The sequence below is a fragment of the Mchenga conophoros genome, linkage group LG8 (assembly GCF_057382185.1).
Source record: "Mchenga conophoros isolate Kocher_MC1m ecotype Shallow Benthic linkage group LG8, M_conophoros_male_GT1.1, whole genome shotgun sequence".
In the NCBI taxonomy this organism is placed as follows: Eukaryota; Metazoa; Chordata; class Actinopteri; order Cichliformes; family Cichlidae; genus Mchenga; species Mchenga conophoros.
The window spans coordinates 24,861,352-24,883,448 of NC_140533.1; the positions used below are offsets into that span (position 1 = coordinate 24,861,352).

The 22,097-nt window shown below is 40.1% G+C and overlaps 1 protein-coding gene across 1 annotated transcript in view; it reads left to right on the top strand.

The window, feature by feature from the left end:
- The window catches only part of LOC146568843 (leucine zipper putative tumor suppressor 2 homolog), a 44,127-nt gene extending 22,031 nt beyond the window's left edge, over nucleotides 1-22,096 (top strand). Inside the window, exons 3-7 of the mRNA XM_085285174.1 lie at nucleotides 15,278-15,817; nucleotides 16,025-16,621; nucleotides 16,724-16,846; nucleotides 16,951-17,097; nucleotides 18,139-22,096. Of these exons, the coding sequence (XP_085141300.1) occupies nucleotides 15,305-15,817; nucleotides 16,025-16,621; nucleotides 16,724-16,846; nucleotides 16,951-17,097; nucleotides 18,139-18,846 (2,088 nt within the window). The 5' untranslated portion in view covers nucleotides 15,278-15,304 and the 3' untranslated portion in view covers nucleotides 18,847-22,096. The remainder of the gene's footprint in view (nucleotides 1-15,277; nucleotides 15,818-16,024; nucleotides 16,622-16,723; nucleotides 16,847-16,950; nucleotides 17,098-18,138) is intronic.
- Nucleotide 22,097: the final 1 nt, after the last annotated feature.

Below are 22,097 nucleotides of genomic sequence, written 5' to 3' on the forward strand. Positions count from 1 at the left end.
TTTTTGGTTTTGCTGGAATAGGCTCAGCCTGCTGAGGAATTTCCTATGATACACTTGGCATTCATCACCACCTGTCTACTTCCCTCTTTTAATTCCTGATGCATTTATATGCTTGTCTGTAACTTTTATCTATTCTCTCCTATAGTTAATGTTTTGTCTCATTTGTTATTCGTGGTCTCTTCTGTCCTCTCACCCCAGAGTTGGTTGCACTAGATACCCGCACCTACCTGAACCTGGTTTCTTCCTCTTAAAAGGGAGTTCTCTCTTCCCACCATTGCCAAGTGCTTGCTCATATAGAATTTTATGATTGCTGGGGTTCTCTCAATAGAAAACACCTTGAGGTGACTATTGTTGTGAATTGGTGCTATATAAATAAGACTGATTTGATTAATTTGAAAGTTCAGTTCCTGCTGCCAAGCTCGCTCTAAACACTTTGTCTAGTGGATAGTTTTGTGGCCTGGTTGCCATTGTGGCCATGTGTAGTTTCTTTTATTTCATTTAGACAGCATGGTGGCTTAATTAGTTAGCAATATTGTCTTAAAGCAGGAGAGTCCTGGTTTGAATCTAGACAGTTTGCATTTTCTCCCGGTGCTTGTGTGGGTTTTCTCCAGGAGCTTTGGTTTCTCCCACCACTGGAAAAAGATGCAAAGTTAATGCTGTCTGTCTGGACAAGGGCTGACAGTGTATATTCTAAATGAGATTATATAATCAAATATTTTTTTAAAAGGAGGGGTTTTTGAGTTCTGGTAGCACTAATCCAGACAAGAGATTCTTAATCTCCTGGTTTCTGGGTTCATTAAAGGTGAATAATAATCCAGTGAAATACCATCTTGCTGTCAGATGTACTCAATGTTTGTTCCTCCTCCTGCTCTGAAAATATGCTGTAATCTGAAGGGCCGTGTTAACCAGAACCAACAGGAGGAGAACTGATTCATGTGCCACGATGCTGAACTTTCAGAGGCCATAGAGCAGAAAAACGACTACAATCGCTAGCTGCAGTCCAAGACTGAAGAATGTTTTTGTCACAAAGCGTGTGGGTGTGTGCTGTGAATGGAGGCACCAATGCTTTCACTATAAATACTTGTGTGCACACGACACGGCAGCCCCCTTGCCCACTGAATAAATAGAACCTCAATCTTTTGAAAACACTTGTAAAGCACTTTTAAAAATGAACCCTGAACCAGACAAAAGTGCTCAAGAGTCGTTGTACTTTCTTTCTTTCTTTCTTTCTTTATCATCAAAGCATGTACACTAGATTCCTGCACCAGTTAAACCAGTTGAAATGTAAACAGCTCTTCATCACTTCTGTAAAAATTTCAACAGTCCCTTTCACAGATGCTTGGAGCAAATATGCAGCTGTTTGCAAACAGATGTTATCACTTTATGTACAACCCCCAAGACATTGAAATGCTAAAATATAATGCAGGTATAAAATATATCCATATATTATATGAAACCCTTATTGTTGTTCTGCTAGCTTAGCACCATGTATTCCTACCTGTAGCCGCTTACTGCTCACTCCCCCAAAATCATTGTGTGTGGAGTACCTTAACAATTATATTGAGAGGTGATTGTGCAGGATACTGCTTTAGTTGTAGCACTACAGCTCTTATATACTGTGCTCTCGTTTGTATTTTTCACTGGCATTTGTTTTCATGAGACTTTTTAGAGCAGAGATAAGCATTACCATGTTGTTTTTAAATGTGCCTGCATGTCATACATCCAGAATTGCTTCTTAAAATATCAAAATCCTCACTTGGGTGTTTTTCCTTTAAGGTAAACCAGTTCTAATCTTTCAGTGGCAGCTTCTTCTAATTAATCATTCGTATCATAATTACCTGTTTTAATCCTTTCTGGGAGTTAATTAAACAGGCTCCTTTATCTGTAGTTCCATAAAACTACAATTTCACTCTAAATCTTAGTGTTTACACGTCTCCTTTAAAGACTCAATTTGGACAGCTAATAATGCCATCCATTCATTTATCCACTTCAGGGTTGCAGGGGGTTCTGCACCTTTACAGAGTGAGATGCATGCAGCACCACTTTATTTTTTATTTTTTACTTTGTTTAAAATGTGTGGACAGATCAGAATGATCTTTAACTGACAGCTTTTTCCCCCTTCCCTTGCATCCTCTTCTTTTAACTGCCTGACAATGGCAGTAGAGGACCTTGCAGAGTATAGTTTCTTTAGTCAAAGGAAATGGCAGAGGAGTGGAGCACGGAGAGAGGAGGTGTGCATATGTCAGAGAGGGGCTGGGTAGTGCTGAGAGGAGGAGGAGGTGGGATGCATGAAAGAGAGTGAAAAGCAGGGAAAGGGGAGGGGACTGTGCTCTCATTCACATTGGTGGCATTTGCCTTGAGAATGAGCGGTTTCTTTTTTGGGGAAGGGGGGTTTTAGAGAAGTTTTTTCCCCCTCAGGAGGGTTGGTCAGAAACAGGAACGGAGTGAGACACGAAGGGGCAGGAGGCTGGATGATCAGAAGGAGCTGGTCAGACATCAGAGCAGCTATGCAAGGAACAAACTGGGGTAAGAGACTCGCAGGAAAAAACCGTTGGAGAAACAGGAAGTTACCTTTTAATTACCTGGCCATTGAAAGTGATGGGCGGTGTTTGACATTCACAGTGGGAGTCCCACTGTGACTGAAAATTACAGAGGATTATTGTACATTAAGGTAAAAAGAGAAGAATTTTTACATTTGTGTAAAGAAATGTAAACAATTAGTTGATGAATCTCTTAGCTTATCAGCATGCACTTACTGTTTTCCTATTCAGTATGCCATCTCAATTTTTATAATCTCCTTAAAATAAGAATTAAATATCTTTAGGTTTAGACTCCCAATCAGTCTAAATAAGCAGAAATTGTTAAACATCAGTATTGTTTTTAATAACTGTAAGATTTCATAGACCGTATAGTTAACAGTAGCTGTAGGCAAAAAAAAAAGGTGGAAAGAACTGCCGTGACCTTTCACTGATTACTCTTCTGTAGCTGCTCAGTGGTGCAAGGGTGGCAAGTAGAGGTTACTGTATAGTAAAGTTTAAGCGTAAGGGCCTCTGTTTACACATTTGCCTAACAGGTGAAAGATCCCCTGTTTGATCCCAGGAGGACACAAATGCCTTTTGGGGCTATGTCAGAAAGGACAAAACCCCCCAAAAAACGCCAAATCAAACATGCAGAACTACTTGGTGTGGAGACCCTTTGGGAATAAGTGAGCATCTGAAAGTAGCTTTTAGAGCATCATGGTCATTGGAAAGTGCATTTCTATGTTTTAAATCCAGAATCCCTCTTACTTCATAGCAAAATTGCTTTGCAAATGGATCATAAATCCTGAAAAATGCCTGTTTAGTCAAATATTTTAAATATACTGGTCACCACTTCTGTATAGTGGAACTACTTATAATGCAGTATGCATGCACTTCAAAAAGGTAATATTTATGTCAAAAAGGTTCTAGAAGGGTGGCGTTAAGTCCCGACTTACAGGAAAACCACACGGTACAAAATACCACTGTAATGGCTTGTTGGTCTTTATTGTTGTATTTTCCTGCCTCAAATGTAATGACTTGTTGTTTTTCTCTTCGTCAGGTGTAAATCATATGTTTAGCATTTGAACTGCACTCTATTTGTGATTTTTCTGTCTTTTTGTTATAAAGCCTGACATTTTTATAGACAGTCTTTCAGCATCTAAACGATGATTAGTCACTGCAGAAAAGAGAAAAAGGGCTAAATTATGGTTTTATATTTTTTTGAAGGCCAGCCCTTAATGTTTTAATGGATTTGTGTTGTTTAATGATAAATGGTTTGGGGTTTGCTTACTGAATGATTCAGAAGGTGTTTTGTGGTCTAATATTTATCACAATTATATGTGGTACATATTCATAGCACCTTTCAGCTGTTAATTACAGTTTCTAAAGGCTTTTTATTCCCTTTTTTTATTCAGTTATTCTTCTTGGGGAATCTAATATCGGTTTTATTTATTTGAGTTGTCTAAAAAGTTGCAGCTTTGCTTGGGAACATTACCTTTTGGCATGATAACCGGGGTGTTTGTTGGGGCACTGAGGTGTCTGCCTGTGGAAAGGTAGGTTGTCTACAAACCAAAATAGCTTTGTCACAGTTTTCTCTCTGTGTTCCAGTTTCCAGTATGAGGGGAAAGAATAAGGAGATTGGGGGGTGTGACAGAAAGGGAGAGTTGGATTCAGAAGTTTGATGGAGAGTGGAGGAGGGGATCTCCAGACTCATTTGTTTGTTCCCTCATGTGGACCCTCCCTGGGGAAAATTGAAGCTCTCTCTTCTTTACTTCTTTCTGCCCATGTTCTTCTTTGAGTCAGAGCTGTTGCTCCTAACACCTCTGAGTCTCGGATGAGGGCTGGGATAATACAACTTTTTGCCAGTTCCAACACTTCACCTGGTGTTGGAATATTTTTAGACTCACCTCTGTGGTTGTGGATGTGTGTTTATGGTGTGGCGCTAACAAAGGAGGACTTAGAGTAGGCTCTTTCAGTTTGTCTCAAAGCAGGTTTGTGTGACGTTGCAGTTTTAAAGGGCATGGCTAATAAACTGCATATACTGTCTCTTTATAAACGGCCTCTATAAAAAGGCTTTTATACTGTTTGCGTCTCTAATTGCCAATCTCAGATGCAGTCAGACGAAAGGTTGCCACGCATGCCAGAGAATGCTGCTGAAATTTATCTACAGTTTACTGCTGTACGTGTAATAAAATATGCCGCTGTGATTGGAGCAGCCTGCCTGAGTGGAGTTTTTCAGAGCAGACTGCAGACTTTCCTTCACATTTTATGTGCAGCATATAGTCTGATCCTGTAGACTGAATCCTCAGCATTTCTTTGTGAATGTATTGATCTCTCTTTATTGATTTTTGTCATCTCTGCTTCTTATTTCGCCACAGAAATGAAGATGTGTGAAAGTCTGAGAACTTTTTCGTTTTAAGGGCAGGTTCAAAGTTGTTAAAATGATGGGGTTTTAATAATGTCCTGTCTCTTAATAAATCTCCTTTTTGCATGAATATAAGGGACAAAGCATTTAGAAGCTATTTAATGTAGTAGCAAAACTCTAGTCTGTCTTTTGTGGCAAAAAGTTGACATTGGAGGGTCATAAGCACAGACTGTATGTAAAAGATAGACATAGCCATACCATAACTCATTTGCTTCTAGAATTTAAGGCCTCACTGTCAGTGTGTTTTGACTAATGCTATGTTTTTGGATGGGCTTTTAGAGCCAGAAGTGAGCATATTTGGATGAGATTGTGGCGTTTCAAACCAACAGCTAACACTGCCATGCTTGGTTAGCAAGCTGTGTTCATAAACTGTAGGGATGCTTATTGGTGCTAAGTAACAAACTGATTAAACAGAAAACTAGAATTTCACTCACTTGAAGTAAAGCCCAAATGTCTTGGATGGTTTGTAACGCATAGCAAGGCATAATATCAGTCAGATAATTTAACTAAAAATTATGCAAAAGGCGCCAACAGCACGGACACTGCTGAGATCCAGTTCAGTGGAATGGACTGAGGTGAAGTCAAGCAAATGGCTACACCTGTAAATCAAAGTGGCCCCTTACCCATTTGTACAGTTGTTCTGAAGTGGGAAACCAGCCATAGATGTCATTACCGGGCTATAAACATATTTTTAAAGTTGGAGGTTTTAACATGGTCATTGGAAGAACTGCAGTTTTTTTGCATTTACAGATTGGCTTCACTTCTCAGCTCCAAGGTTGCTGCTCAGTGTCAGCTACTCCATGATTTATAGTACCTGGTTAAACTCTTACTACGCATTTCAACAATGCAAACTTTGTGCTAATCTGTATACTGTGGTGTACTGACTAGCACAAGCACATGGGTGTGTTGGATATAATTACAGCATATTAATATTTTGTTTAAGAGAGTTGTTATCCTTGTGCTAATCGGTATACAGTAGCCAAATATATGTCTATAAAACAAAATGTTAATACACTCGAAATACATTTATGTAAATAAATTCCACAAGTGTAGTCATGAAGATTTTCTCATTTTTGTAGCTCTAATGGTCTGTATATACATTATATATTAAGTTATAAATTAAACTTAATGCAGATCACATGGGCCGTCCAGTCTATAAAAGCTGATTGGCCAGCTTTTATAGGCGCCTGCAACCTCCACTTACAAACTTTTACTCTGTTTGCATGTTCACACTGAGGCTCCACTCAAGGAGTGGGTTGTAAAGCACCAAAGCAGGCTTACTGACTGCACTCTTTGAAAGCAGAGCACCTGTTTTGTGTCCAGTATGGAGTGAACTCTACACACTTCTAAGTTCTATGTTGTCTCCGTAGTAGACAATATTGAACTGCTCTTTATGGCTTTTAAGTCTTCATATTTCTGGTATTATTTTCTTTTTTTCTCGTTAGAAATTATAATAACAAAAAATCTACAAAACGGAAGGAGCAAAGATGTTTAGCATTTTGCAAATGCTGGTTTTAATGCCTGAAAGAAACTGAAGTAGATTGGGAGCATTTTCCAAAGGGATGGTTATGATCCAGTCTTTCCCTGAACATAGACTTTACTTGGGAGGACAGCCCAGGTATTTTAACGGCCACCCAAGTATATTTGGGAAATCATTTTAGCGTACATATTTTTATTTTTTCATCCTTCTGATGCCATTGCTGTGTTTTACTGATGGAGAGTCCCCCCCCCCCCACATTTATTTTGAAAGTGTAGTCTCTACAAATCAGCTAGCACTGGCCCTTCCCTACCGATAACAAAAACTTGCTGATTGGAAGTTCCTGTTTCCCTCGGAGAAAGGTCACGGCACCTAAAGCTCCCTATTGTATTTGCACCTTTCCCCCTTCAGCAGCTGCATGTGTGACTCCACAGAGTTAAACTTGCCACAGATTAGAAACTACCCTCTTTTGTTTGCACCTTTAACACCTTTATTCTAAAAACTTGGTGCATTTTTTTTTTAGAATAACGTGAATTCCCATTCACTGAACCAAATTCTCAGCCCTAAGCCAGTTTATTGAATCAGTCACCCCTGACAGACTTTGCAGAGCCAATTTAACCTTCTTGCGAAACTCTAAACACATTTTCACTCACTAAAGAACAATTTTGCACAGTAATTCACTTGTAAAGCTTTATGCCAACCACTGGCAGCAGAAGGTAAACACAGCTACTGCACAGGTGTCATTTATTAAACACAACAGCTCAAAATTGTTCACACTTGTTACTAATGGTGTAATTTAACCAAAAATATCCCGGTGAGAGTGCTGTACAGCCAGCTAGGATGAGTTTGAAGGTTGATGCCAGCTGTGGATGGAAGCAATCTCAGAGGGAGAGGAGGAAGACGAGGAAGGTCGAGATCAGTAATTTCAGTTGAAATTTGAGCCACTATGATTTACTCAGAAGTGTTCACTATTGCTTTTTATTTAGCCAGTATAATATTTTCTTGACATTTGCAGTCATTTGACAAGGTGTGATGAGAAAGTGACCTCTTTCAAACGAGGTATACACTCACCAGACACTTTACTAGGTACACCTTACTGGTAGTAGTTTGGATCGCCTTTTGCTTCAGAACGGCCTTAATTCTTAATGGCACAGAGTCAGCAAGGTGCTGGAAACATTCCTCAGAGATTCTTGACCATATTGACATGATAACATTGCACAGTTGCTGCAGACTTGTAAGCTACATAACCCAGTTGCGACTCTTCTGTTCCATCATATCCCAAAGGTGCTCTATTGGAATGAAATCTGTTGACTGTGGAGGTCATCTGAGTTCAGTGAACTTATTGCCATGTTCAAGAAACCACTTTAAGATGATTTGAGCTTGATGACAAGGCGTGTCATTCTGTCATCAGAACGATGCTCAGTTAGTACAAATATCCCCCGCAACATTACTGTTTGAAAATCTGGTTTTATGTTGTTAGTTAACTTAACTTTATAGTTTTTGCTAAAACACATTTCTAAAACCAACATCTAAAATTAAGTGCCTTTAAGTAACTCTCCTGCTGAGGGTCCCTACTTCCTCTGAATGAATAAAGACCAAAGGATTATTTTAAGGTGGGTCCCAGATTATGTCATTATCATCTCTTGGTAAGGGGTATCTTTTACAATTAAGAGTATATGGTCAATGTTCCTAAAATAAGTTGATCAGATATTTCTGTTGTAGTGAAAAGTGTGTACTTTATAATGCTTTGACTTTTATTTTGTAATATTTTGATCCACATAACTTTATGCTGAATTATTACATTTTAAAAAGTGCTGCAATTGCAGATTCTCTCTATGCTGCTTCTCCGGTGCTCCATCTATACAAGTAACCCTATAAAACTGTCAGCACTGAAAGCTAGAGGATAAAATCCTGATGCCTCTGTGTGACAGCAGATTTCCTAAGACTGCTACTGTTGCCTGCCGCAATGAAAAATGTCTGATGCGGAAGAAATATTACTCTACATCTCGTCTTGCAACCTGTGGCTTTTGAGTGATGAGACATCAGAAAATGGGTGGCTGCAGACTCGACACGACCCCACACTGACCACTGCTCATGTTTGGTCTCCTCCTCAGCTGGAGTGCCACACATTCCTGCTGCTGGAGGAGTGACTGGCTGACCGAGGGGCATTAAAGCCTTCAAAGCCTTTCCCAGACAAAAACAGTCTGCTCACATTCACAATCAGCTGACACAGTGGACACTGGGGGTGGTTTTAATATTACTTGCATTCCGTGCAGTGTTTTTGTGTGTGCATGTGTGTGCGCACATGGGCCTAAGTGGATGCCTTGACTGGGTGCTGGGCCTCAACAACATTGTATTAGTGATTTCTAAACAAGAGTTGCATGCATTTAATTTGCTAATGTATCATATTAGCTTGCTATTTCAATTCAGCTGTTTTTACACGTCAGAAAATGCCTCAGTACTCTATATCATCTGATATCACATGAGATATCATGTAGTAATATAAAGGTATTTGGCACATTTAATCTACAAGGAAAATGGCAAATTCTGCCCATCCACAGAATATTTGTAAACCATAATATATTAAGTATATTATGTCCATCAGCCCCTCTTTATAGTTGTCACAAACCCTTCCACTACCATTAGCTGTTATTGTCCATTTATCTTCAATTAGGGAAGTGGGAGCATGTGGAAGATTGTAAAAGCTATAGCAGGACTGGAGGCTTTAAGATGCTAAGAAGGGGTCCTGGTCTTCCTGTCAGCCCTATGACCCCCCTCCTCCCCTTTTCTTTTCTCTTCCCCCTTCTAATGTTTGAGGCCCCCAGTCACTGTGACAACAAAAGGGAAACTAGGACTGCATGAACATGACGGGGGCTTTAAAAACACTTTGAGACCCCATGTGCTTCGCCTAGAAGAGTGCCTGCATAGTTTTAGTTATCTTGAGGGATTAGAGCTCATTCTGGGGAGACTGAGGGCAACAAATGGACTCAGTGATCAGGAATAAAGACCTGTGGAAACCAAACGTAAGGAGGAGACTGAACTAGAATGTCTTGCCTAGTTGTTGCATAAATATTCAAACTTTTTATTGCAAAAGAAGTATTAAAAAAGGTTTAGGTTTAGTATATAAACAGTTTGCAGTTGGGAGATCTCAAGTATGAGCACATCATCATCAATCTGTGGCAGTTTATGTAAAAGTACCCAAGAATGTTAAAGTAAAGCTTTCCCTTGGGTATAGGTTGGACAAACAATAGATGTTGCGCAAAAAACTGGCATTATTTCTCATGACCATCAGGGGGCGACTCCTTCAGCTGCAGAAATTTGTTAGACTGTAGAAATCTGAGGAAGAATATCAAGTTTCTCGATTAATCTGTGATTTTTAGGGTTTCAATCAGTAATTTAATGTCTCATTTAATACAACATGATGTTCACTTTTAAAAAATTATGATGCCATCTACAGAAACATAAACAAACAAATAAAGTAGGGTATGGTTTAGAGTGCTGCTACCTTGTTATCAGAGCATGATAAAGGTAAATGTTAAAGCAGCACTAGAGAGAAGTATTTCTCTGCCCTGAAAGATTAATGTATTAAATGCACATTCTTCATGACTATCTTATACAAAAAGATTTATTGAACCACAAAACACTGGCAGCCTTTTTAAGTTAACGATTTTTCTCATACAACTTATTTATTATGAAAATACTAGGTATAAGATGAACAAAGATTGCTATGAATTGTGAGTCATGTAAAGCAACGAGTCAATATGGAGCTTCAAATAATCATATGTCCCCTTTTAAAGTTTTCACAGCAAAAAAGATTTTAAATTTGTGATGCAGCCGGGTGAGTTCACTAACTGGTGCTTTTTAAATCAGCCTGGAGGAATTTTCTCATTGAAATAAGCTGTAGAGTTTGCTGGAGATAATCTTCTGGGGTTTCTTTAATCTCAGTATTAAGAAAGGCAATTTTAGGTTTGAGGCTTTCTTTTTCTAATAGCAGTTACTCAGTCATTCTCATTCCATGCTATTCACATGGGATTATTTGTAATAAATATTGTCATGGATGAATTAGTTTTATCAGTGTATAGAGAAATCACATGAGATTAATCCTCCTGGCTGTGCCTCTGGGGACCGTTAAGTCTGATCCGCAACACCACATGTTGCTCCGGCTGCTATTCATTTACTTTTCCTTCATGCTGACACTGATTGAATTTTTTTTTTTGTTTAATGGAGTTTCAATTTGAAAGTCCATTAACTGACTAACCAAAGATGATCAATGGACAGATCCCAGTTGCCCATAAGCTAATGGATTTTTGACTTTCTAATAGCAGCAGTGTGATGTAATGTAATCAATACTTTTCTTGTTAAAGCTGTACCACCTCTAAAAGTTTGCTATGTGAGAGTACCAAGACACACTAAACATATTAACAGACATTGGACTAAAATGCTCTCTCATTTCTTTGCATTTTCACTGTCTACTGAACATACTAACATACAATAGCACCAGGCTTGTCCTAGTCACTTCATAATGAGCCTAAGAAGGGATCAGCCAGGTTTCCACGGTGCTGATTAACATGTGGTAATCACAGTTGAATCACAGCAAAAGCCTTAAGAAACCTGTGAACTTGGTAGGTTGGAAAATGACTTGGCACAGCTGTTTGGCTAGAAACTCTGCAAGCCTACTTCACAATAAGTGTCAACGTTAAAGGTCAAAAGGTTGGTCGAGAGGGTTATAGTTAGTTTATGCAGCCATCCAATTATCCAAAAGGGGTCGGATACAGCAGCTTATCCCAGCTGCTATGGGCTAGTGCTTCACCCATGACGGGTCACCAGTCTTATCACGGGGCTATCACAGAGAGACAGACAACTGTTCACACTCAGCCAATTTACAATCATCAGATAACTTAACATGCATGTCTGTGGACTGTGGGAGAACCAACACAGGCAGAGAGAGAACATGCTAACGCCACACAGAAACCCTTCTTGCTGTGAAGTGATGGTGCTAACCACTACTGTACTACTGTGCATTCTGTTTTAAGTTTTTTTATTTTATTTTATTATAATTTTCTTTAGCTTTTTTAATATTTATTGCTATTTTTCGCCCAGACCAAGTACAAAAACACTGACCCTCTGATGGGGGTAACCCTAACCCTATATTGTTAACCTGGAAGAACAATTTAATAAGAACAAAAATGGTTACGATCTTAGAGAGTTCATCTTATAAGAAAAAAAAATAGAAAATGCCTTGTAATAGATTTAGAACTAGCTGATTTCCATGATCACCGCCTGGGCGGGTAATAATAATTAATCAGCTATAAAATATCAAAATATTTGAGATACAAGTAGATCAATTTGATCAAATTATAAAAAAGCAAAATACTTTTTTTTTTTTGTTTTAAAACATGGCAGGTGTCATGATGTGTGGTATGGAGAGGAGCCAGATGCAGGGCTCCTCCTTTATTTGACTTCTCTGGAAACCATCAGGAAGAGCAGAAGTTAAACTAGGAAAACATGACACGCACAAGGGAGCACATCAAGGAACAAAAACAGCACAGAGCTAGACAGACAAACACTAGGGAGGAAACAGGATATATGCTACAGACTCACAGGTGGGTTTTTTTTTTATTTTTTAAACTGGGGTTTTCTACTTTTATTTTGAAATATATATATTTCTCACGAAAATGCAAAAAACTGATGTGGAAACATTGGCTATTAATAAGCTCGCAAACAATAACACAGAACCATGTTTGTGATGTCAGAAACGGAGATAAAAGTATCCTCCTTTTCCACGTAGCTACATGCAATTCAACTTCTGAACATCTCCCTATTTGGTGTTAGCTTTAAAAAAAAAAAGAAAAAAGTTTTGAGTGACTTAAAACACCGTTTACATGTGGTCGAAAGGCCTGAGGCCTTACTAGGGATTAGAAAACAGGTGGGAAAAGAGACATGGGTGCATGTAAACAACACAGGTGGAGACAGACAGGGAGGGAGGAAACACACACACACACGCTAAACCACACACAGAAACAAAGGACACTGTGAAGGTTAGAATATAAAATCATAACAAGAGTCACAGCAATATCACAGAAAACCCCATAATGGTAAATCATTACAACACCCTTGGACCGCAACGGCTGATTACCAAAAACGTGTGAGTGACGTAGTGAAAACTGAATTCCTGTCATACTTTAAATGACTTCTCTGAAACTTAAGGCGACGACACACCCACAGGTTGGATATCCTGACAGTCTGACTCACTGTGATGATGTTTTTAGTCTACAAGAGGCTCCGTTGTTGGTTTTTGTACACCATGATCTCATCATCAGGCGTCCTGTTGTCCATTGTTCTTCACGCTCGACTGCTGGGCAGCGCCGGGAATAAACTGTTGATATCATAGTCTGTTGTGCCTGCTGTTATAATGTCAACATTTACCACCAGACGTTTGAAGGAGTGAAAAAGTAAGTCTGTCACGCTTTTTAAAAATTGTTCTCTGTGTATTATTGCCTTTACTTAGTAGCTTTAAACACCCACTGCAGAAGTACCACGCCAAGTTCAACCTGTCTCCTCTTCTCAGTGTTTTACCTTTTGTGGTATTATCCACAGTTATGAACTTTTCAGTTGTTCCTAAGGCTGATAAGATGTGTGGAGACAGTAGCCTTTGTTGCTGTCAGGGAAAAATGCCAGCATGTTACAAGGCATTTTACATCTCAAATGAAGAGAGACCCCTTCCTTGTGCTGCCCCATGCCTCAAGCCCTGTTTGTGCTGCTTGGATGGATATAATGAATGGCCTGTCCCTGGCTGTCTGTGTGTGGCCCACCATGGTCTTGTGGGATATTTGTATCCTTCAGTCTACTGTATATCATCTCTGTGTTGTCTGTGTCATAGGCACTGTGAGAAAAATTCCTTGAAAGAAACCCTGTGGGGAGATTTGAATGCTGCAATCACTTCTTGTTAGGTCTTAAAGAAAAACATGCCAGTTCAGCTCATTTCTTTAGTTGCTGAATAAGATCAGTAAATATTATAGCAACAGGTTTTGACACAGCTATTTGAAAACACTATTAACGAAGCCTTTGATAGAAAAATGCTATGATTATCATGTTTTGCTAGTTTGCACTCAGACAGTGACTGATTTTTGTCTTTAAGTACTTAAGATTCGACTTGATTTTATAAGGCTTAATATAAGACCTTGCCCTTACTATGACAGTTATCACTGAAGAGTCAGTCAGTGCTTCACACCAAATAAGATGAAATGACTTTAGAGGGGAACATGCAGTTGCAGTTTTCATCTACTTGCTCAGCCTCCTGATCCTGAGACCCTCTTTGAGCAAGGGCCTACAAGGTTTTTGAGAAACTTCTTAAAGGATATGCTGAAACTTTAACCATAACATGTGAACACTTGTGTCGTTTCTCCATTTCACAGCCTTGAGCTTCAGTTGAGAGTGTGAAAAAAATCACTATATTAAAAATTGTTTTGATATAGAAGGAATTATGGTAAGAAAGTAAGTGCGCTCCAGCTTGCTTTAACCAACCACCTATATTACATGGTGGAAACTTACCCCCCAGAAAAGTACTCTTTGAAGTTTTCTTCAGTGAATGATCAAATATACATGTCTCTATTCATCTACGTCATAGACATGAAACTGGTGCAGATATGCTGTTGGTTACATAAAAATCTCACTGAACAAAAGTCTGATTTTAGCTTCAGATTGTGACACTTGGAGTCGGTGTAAAATTGATTTGGCTGCAGATTTTAAAAGGTTAAATGTGATTATCAGCTGTGAAAATTTCAAGTGGATAATTCCTGTTTTTATTAAGTAATGAGGGCAAAAATAATGTGAATTAAGAAGTGCAAAATTTAGATCCACTCCTATGTAGTTGAGTGATTGTAAATCATTAAATATTCATAGTATAAAGGTTAAATTATGCATGGCAAAAAATTAAAGCATGAAGCATCTGATGGAAATGTTTTAAGATTTAACAGATTTTTCTATAAGGAATCACCTATGAAGGGCTTTCAGAGGACTTGAGACTTACTCTTAAGCCAAAACAATGTTTTCATGGTGCAGCAAATGGATAACTGGAGCTCCACAGGATGACAGTTGTTAATTTTGATTCATTTACATATTTTATTAACCTATTTGGCATTGGTTTGTTTTTGCCCTAGCACTCATCGTTGTTTTAGTGTGGGGGGGAAAAATATTTTCTCCAGTTTTGTACTTCAGTCTTGTTCCGTTTGGACGAACTTTGGAGTGAGATGTCAACAGATAAAGTGGCCTAGCATTGCCAGTCATGTGGACTCTGTATAGATCTGTTATGAAGTGTGAGATGAATTTGAAGGTTGATGTCCTGGTAAATCTACTGTCACCTTGAAAGACAGATTGTGGATACAAGCAACTGAAATGTCCTTCCTCTGACGGGTGACTGAGGAGTTTGGTCATTTGGGAGCGGTACAGAGTAGATGATACTGTGCATTGAAAGGAGCCAGTTTGAGTGGTTTGGCCTCCTGGACACCTCATAGTGAGCTTTTCTTGGGCGGGTCTCACTGGGAGGTGACTGAGTGGATAGATTACACCTCTTGGCTACTTGGAAGAGATGGAGGAGTTGGCGAGGGAGAGCGAGGTCTTTGACTTGCGCTCATTTCTAGCTCCTGATGATTTTATCCTGAGAACAGAGTAACGATTCTTCTCTATTTGAAATCATACAGGGATTTCTTGAACATAAAGTATGCTGATGTAGTTATTTTGAAGTTTGGGACAGATTTATTATGACTGTCCCTCTTTGAAACCGTCCCCATGACAGGGGAAAAAAGGAACGCTATCAGTCTGTCACTATTTAACACATTCACATTTGTTCTTTTTCAGCACGAGTGACCTCTCTGAGCTGCCACCATGGCCCTGGTTCAGCCTCTACCTGTATCTGCTGAGCCCCACACCCCAAGCCTGAGTGGAGGAGCTCGCAGACGACACCCTTCTGCCCCTTCCCCCCCCATCAACGCGCCACTGGCCACTCTGGATCCTATGGGTTCTGTCGGTAGCCTCATCACCACCCACCCTGGTCCCTACCAGGACCATCGCCCAATTGTTGAGCTGGGAGCCAGAGTTCGACGGCCCACACCAGGAGTTTCCCGCGTGGACTCCGAGTCGCCCCAACAGGATCTGTTACTGCAAAGCATTCCCCCAGTCAAGAAACAGAACTCCACGACGTCCAGCAGAGGGCTGGAGAAGGAGACTGGGAACGGGAACTACACATATCTGAATGAGGACTACATAGGTGACTGGAATGACAGTCATGTGACACCTGGCAGCCCAGGAAGTGAAGTAGACGAGATTAAAGAAGGATTAAATGGAAATATTGGAGGACCTCCTCCTAAACTGATCCCAGTGTCAGGAAAACTTGAGAAGGTGAGTGTGTGAGGCTCCACAGTGCATACCATATATGTGGTCCATATCATTCAGTTTTGTCCGCCCTATAAAGACTCCATTTCCCAGAAGCAGGGCCTGTGTCACATAAAACATATTTTAACTACTTATTCACAGCTTTGTTTAGGCTTAATTTTGCTTTGTAAAGCTTTAGATTATATCAAATTTACTCTTTTTACTTTTTACTAGAATATGGAGAAAACAGTGCTGCGGCCCACTGCCTTCAAACCCGTCATTCCCAAGAGCCGCTCCTCGATGCAGTATCTCTCGCCTCGCCATTGTGCCAATGCGCCAGAAAGCCAAAACAACCTGAACCTGCTCAGCCCCACCCACAGAGATGTGTCGCCCTCCTGCTCTGAGAAGCGTAGCTCCTATAGTGGTGGGCGTAACGCCGCTGGTGGTAACAGCCAGTCTTGCTCATTATCAGACTCTGGACGCAATTCCCTCTCTAGCCTGCCGCCTTACAGTGCTGCCAGCTACAACCTGCCGTCGGGGGAGGCTTCCGCTGGCCACCTAGAGCCCATGAAGAGCGCCCCGCCAGTGACTGTACATGGACACTCCAACTCAGACAGCGGGCGATCCTCCTCCAGTAAGAGCACAGGCTCTGGGTCGATAAGTGGGCGGGGGCAGCCTCTGTCTGACAGCGGGTCTGGTGGGCGTTCTCCCGGCCCTGTGGAAGGCTATGAGGGGGTGGTAAGGGATCTAGAGGACAAACTGAGGGAGAGAGAGCTGGAGCTGCAGCAACTCAGAGACAATCTGGATGAGAATGAAGCTGCAATATGTCAGGTGAGACCTCCAAACAAAATATCCAAGCAGGACATTTGCTTTATCTAAACTTACACAGATCTGAACTTTGACCTCTCTGCCACTGGTTGTTCTGCTTTACAGGTTTATGAGGAGAAGCAGAAGCGCTTTGAGCTGGAACTGGAGGAGCTGAGGCAGGGCTGTGCCACCAGGATGCAGGTTGCCTCTCAGAAAGCCCAGCGTGCACAGCAGGTGCTTCAGCTGCAGGTTAGAACCTCAGACAAGAATATTCAGTGCTGGCTTTTGAAAACAAAGCATTGTTTTAAGTGTATCGCTCTCTCTCTCTCTCTTTTTTCTTTTTATGGCTGCAGGTTTTCCAGCTCCAGCAGGAGAAGAAGAAACTTCAGGAGGACTTTGCTCAGCTTCTGAAGGAGAGGGAGCAGCTTGAGGAGCGCTGCACCTCGTATGAGCATGAGAAGATCCAGCTGGGCCCTCGACTCGAGGAGACCAAGTGGGAGGTGAGCAGATGTTCTTTAAACTCTTATATAATGTAGTAATAAGTACATGAAATACATTTGAGTTTTAAAGTGTATTATTGTGCCCTTTTAGTGATTTTTTTTTTTTTTTGTGCCACGTCTCATTCTTCATTAAACTCATCACTGCTATAAGAGCTGTGCAAATCAAATCACTAATTTAATGTCTTGCTGTAATCGTGAATGAAATGAAATTAATGTCATCCAATGAATTTTAGTGATAACAAAAAAATACTTTAAAAAAAAGGCTTCTTTTAAAGAAAAATATCCAATATTTTATAAGAAAAAGTTCAGTCAGTTCAAAACGTAAAAGTAACTATTTCATGGTTTATATTAATTATTCTGACTGATTTTGTGTAAAATACAAATCCTTTCTAAAGTTCAAAGCAGTCTCCACACCTTCTTAACGATTCTGCAACATTTTAGTGTATTATTATTCTAAAAAGCGCTATATACTTAATATTTGTACTTAATTTTGGATCTAAAATAATTACCTGCACACACAAACGTTAGCCTCTCAGACTGAAAACTGTTTGGTTGTATTTTATGACATTTTCTTCAAGAGAGAGTTTCTGAAATGAACCATTTTCACTCTTTTCTGACATTTAATTACTGATCAAATCGATTGTCTGCATAAATAAATGTCAGTTTGATTGATAATGGGAATCATTGCACTTATTTGTTTAAGTAAGATTGTTTAAGAGCTTGGGTATTGTATTAAAAATTTCCATCTGGAAAACCAACTAGTGACAAGCTGCAAACCTTTAAAGTCAAACTTTTTACCTCTATGGATGAGGTCTACCTCATTAAATCTGTAAATAAGACAGTAAATAAAAACCACCAAACAGCAGGTCAGTGACACAAATGTTATTTAGCCTTCTCTAAAATCTTTCATCTATAAAGCACAACAACTCCTTTATCCATTTTAGTAGTAGTAGTAGTACCATCTAACCTTCAAAACCAACAGAGCTCTTTGTCGACACTTCATTGACTGAATTTCCCTCCTAAATGCTTCTCTCCACTCAGGTCTGTCAGAAGTCTGGGGAAATCTCGTTGCTGAAGCAGCAGTTGAAGGAAGTGCAGAGTGAGTTAGCTCAGCGTGTGGGGGAGATCGTCTCACTGCGGGGTCAACTCAGGGAGACTCGTGGCGAGCTGACCAACACCCAGGTGCTGCTCCAGGAGGCCCACGGCACCATCCGAACTCGAACACTGGAGCTGGAGGTGTGTGAAAATGAGCTTCAGCGTCGCAAGAGCGAAGCAGAGCTACTCAGAGAAAAGGTAGGACGCCTGGAGGGGGAAATGGCTCATCTCCGAGATGCTCTGGTCAATCAAGGCCCGGGAAACAGACAGTGTCAGGTGTTTCAGGAAGCCGAGGAGCAGCTGCTCGCCTACGAGAGCGACGAAGCGAAGGCTCAGCGGCAGAGCAACACCGAGGCGCTGCAGAACATGAAGGTGCAGATGGACAGGATGAGATCCGAGTTAGCTTTTGAGCGTCAAAAAGCTGAGCAGCAACTGGGAAGCTTTGAGGAGGAGCGCAAGATATGGCAGGAGGAAAAGGACAAAGTAATTCGCTACCAGAAGCAGCTGCAGCAGAACTATGTGCAGATGTATCGCAGGAACCGAGAGCTGGAGCAGCTCCTGCAGGAGCTCAGTTTAGAACTGGAAAGCAGAGATGATGATGAGGGCAGCGGCAATGAGATCAACTTTGATGAAATTGCCGCAACAGAAATTTGACCCTCGTATCTGTCCTTTGATTGTGTTTCTTTTTTTTCTTTTTTTTTAAATTTTGCACTACTGTAAGCTAATTGTCTTTCCTCCTTCATGTTCAGACAAGCATAAAAGTACTTAAAATGTAAAAAAAAAGTGGTGTTTCACACCTGCACCGCTTGATTTCTGCTTCATTGGTCTGGTCTACAAGTCTCACTTTAAAGCCACTGACCTTTAATTAGTTGTTAGCCCTCCACCTCAATCCTTTGCCCTTCTATTAATGTCTGTTAGTATTAACACCGACCAGATATAAGCATACGAGCCCTGGTCCTCTCACGCTTTTCAAAGTTCGTGGGAGATTTTGTTTGTGGGTGACTCACTTCTCTCATTCTCTCAACCTTTCGCTATCCTCCCCCTGTGTTGGTTATGACTCCACCTTCCCTGCTGGCTTTAGCACTCCCACTCTGTGTTAGTAGTCAGCTCTCATTAGTGCAGTTCATTTAGACGGAGCCCACGCTGTCGTCAGTGATTGTGGGATACCACACAATCAGGATGTCATGATAAGAGTGAGTGAATCAGAGCCTGGTGCTAATCGCTGACAGGTCTATCTTGTTGTTTTCCTCAGAACTAGTCAAGCTTTTATGCTAACTGTTCATGACCAACAAGTAAACTGTTGATCGTTCTCTACTTATTTTCACTGTAGCAACAAAAAACAAAACCCTAGTTTTTTTGTTGCCCAAATATGTTGTTTCTGGACATGTAATGATCTTGGAAAACAAACTTAAGGCTTCTTAAAAATGCACTCTGATAGTTTGGAAATACAAAGTGGACTATTAGTCTTTATTTATTTTATTTTATTTTTTCACATTTATACTATTACAAGGTGGATGCTCATATTAAAAATGGCCAATTAAAAAAAATCTAAAAAAAAAATTAGGTCAGCATTTGAGCAAGTAATCCCTGTGAGCCAAAAGCTCTGGCTTTTTAAAGTGCATGTCCTTAATATAGTCATATCTGGCACACATCAGCCCCAGCCACCTACTGTTCACACCTTCTGTTAGCGGTGGGCAGCCAATCAAAAGATCGCTTAGAGCTGCCTTAAGGCCCAGTATGAGATATTTGACAAGTATAACCCCAGGATTAACACTCGGTACAGCTGGAGCTGATTGCATCCACTTAAGGCAATGCTTGTAGTTTCACCATGCTGCGTTCTGGTGTGATTTGAAGGTTCGCAAGGAATGGCAAAAAATTGTCAGAATTGACAGAGACATTCAACCAGTGTACTCCCCAGAGCTCGTAATGTGCACAATAGGTTCCCCTTATCCCTAAATTAATGGAGAGGGTGGAAGCCGTGTCATCAACATCTGCCTAGTCTTAATTCACAGTATTTAACAATGCCTGGAACAAATATTACTTTAACACCACTACACATATCAGCTTTAAGCTCGCACAGACACAAACATCTGTGCCACAGTTATCTCAAGATTGGATTAAATAACTCTCCCGGAGAGTAGCAGCAGAACATGAGGATAAAATCTTCCAAAACCTTAACAGGACAGTAACTTCATGATATCATTGCTTTAAAGATGATATTTACCAAAAAACATTAATGTCCCAAATCACTTCCTGTTTACTGTTCGATTTATAGTTTTTCTGCACCATACAGTGGCTTTAATTTCCAGATACGGAACAAAAACGATCTCCATGTCATGTTTACCTCTTTCTGTTACCAGTGCTGTAGTACAGTCAGTCACATCTTATTCAAATCTACGCTAAAAAGTGTGCTCACTCTTAGTAAAATGCTGAGCATGTGTTTTACGGGTGAGAAATAGCCCAGGACTCTGAAACTGAAGCAGCAAAATGGAGATTAGCCATGATTTATTTACTTATGTACACCTGTGCATAATCGTCTTGCTGTTTTTGCAAAAGCTAGACTGTCTTCATTTTGTTAGTGTTTGGTGGAAACACCGTTAACTTCTCCCTTAAGTTTAGGATCAAACTATTTTGGCTTTAAAGAAATATGACATCAGGACAATATGGATGATAATTTTGTCTGGTAATAAATCAAGCGCACCCCTGTCCTTTACAGCAGTGCAACTTCACTTCTATCCTAAAACCGAAAACAAATTCACCATTCAGTTCAGCTTGAACTAAATGGAGAGAGACAAACAAGAGTCTTTGGTCAGCAAGCTCTAACTCCAGAACATGTTTGAAGTGAAAGGATCATCAGTGTTTGCCTGCAAACAGGATCTCTGAGGGTTTCTCATCTGGTCCTCTTTCAGTGATGGTTAACCGGATGTTTGCTGGTTATCTGCTACTGCTCTCCCTCTGGTCCAAAGAGGAGCAGCAGTTTTTGTAAGTTTAACTTAAAATGCACCAACTAGCCTGAAGGTCAAGGAAATCCCATGTGAAAAGCCCCCTTTTTTTTTTAGGTTTAGCAAATTCACGGTTTTAAATCATCAATAATCATGTTAAATAATCAGGATTGCAAGATTTTGTCCAAAATTATCATGATTGTGGCTTTTGCCTAAATCGAGCAGCCTTATTTTGTGGTTGTGGACCTGCTGCTGAGCATGCAGAAGTAAATAAGGGAGAGGTTGTCAGTGTTGGGAATTAGATGCAGTGTTTTGGATCTCCTCAAACATCCAGATATTAAAGGGAAATCATAATGCCTAATTTCTTATATCACACAGTATATTGTGACTGTTTTTCCCCTTTATCATTGTTTTGTTTTTTAATCATAATTGGAGAAACTACTCTCAAAGAGGTCGTCGTTTTTCTGTGTGGATAAAGTGTTATGAACGTTTCCGTATTACTCATCGCTGAAATGGCGAGCTCTTGTACCAAGTGACGTTTTCGTTTAAAGTCAAACTAATTTTCCACCGACTGCTTGAATCTGTTTATTTACGCCCCTGTACCACAGGAGGAGACGCGTCCTGTTCCTCTCTCACTGCTGAGTGAATCATTATTATCCTCCATTATTATGTAAATAAACCTCACTTGTCCATAACATGATAAAGTTTTCTTCCAGAGATGTGTTCATCTCACAATAAAAGCATAGCCACTGTGAATAGACCAAAGCAATGTCCCACGTTCTATATTTTGCTCCTACAGATATGATGCCTGTATATTACTGTTTGTGTAGATGTTTGTTTTGGTTCCTCAGTATAATTTTATAATCCACAATATTTGTATGAAAACATTAAATGTATATTTTCATGCTGTACATTTCTTGAACAAACCCACTCTGGTTTTAATAATAAAAAAAGAGACAAAAG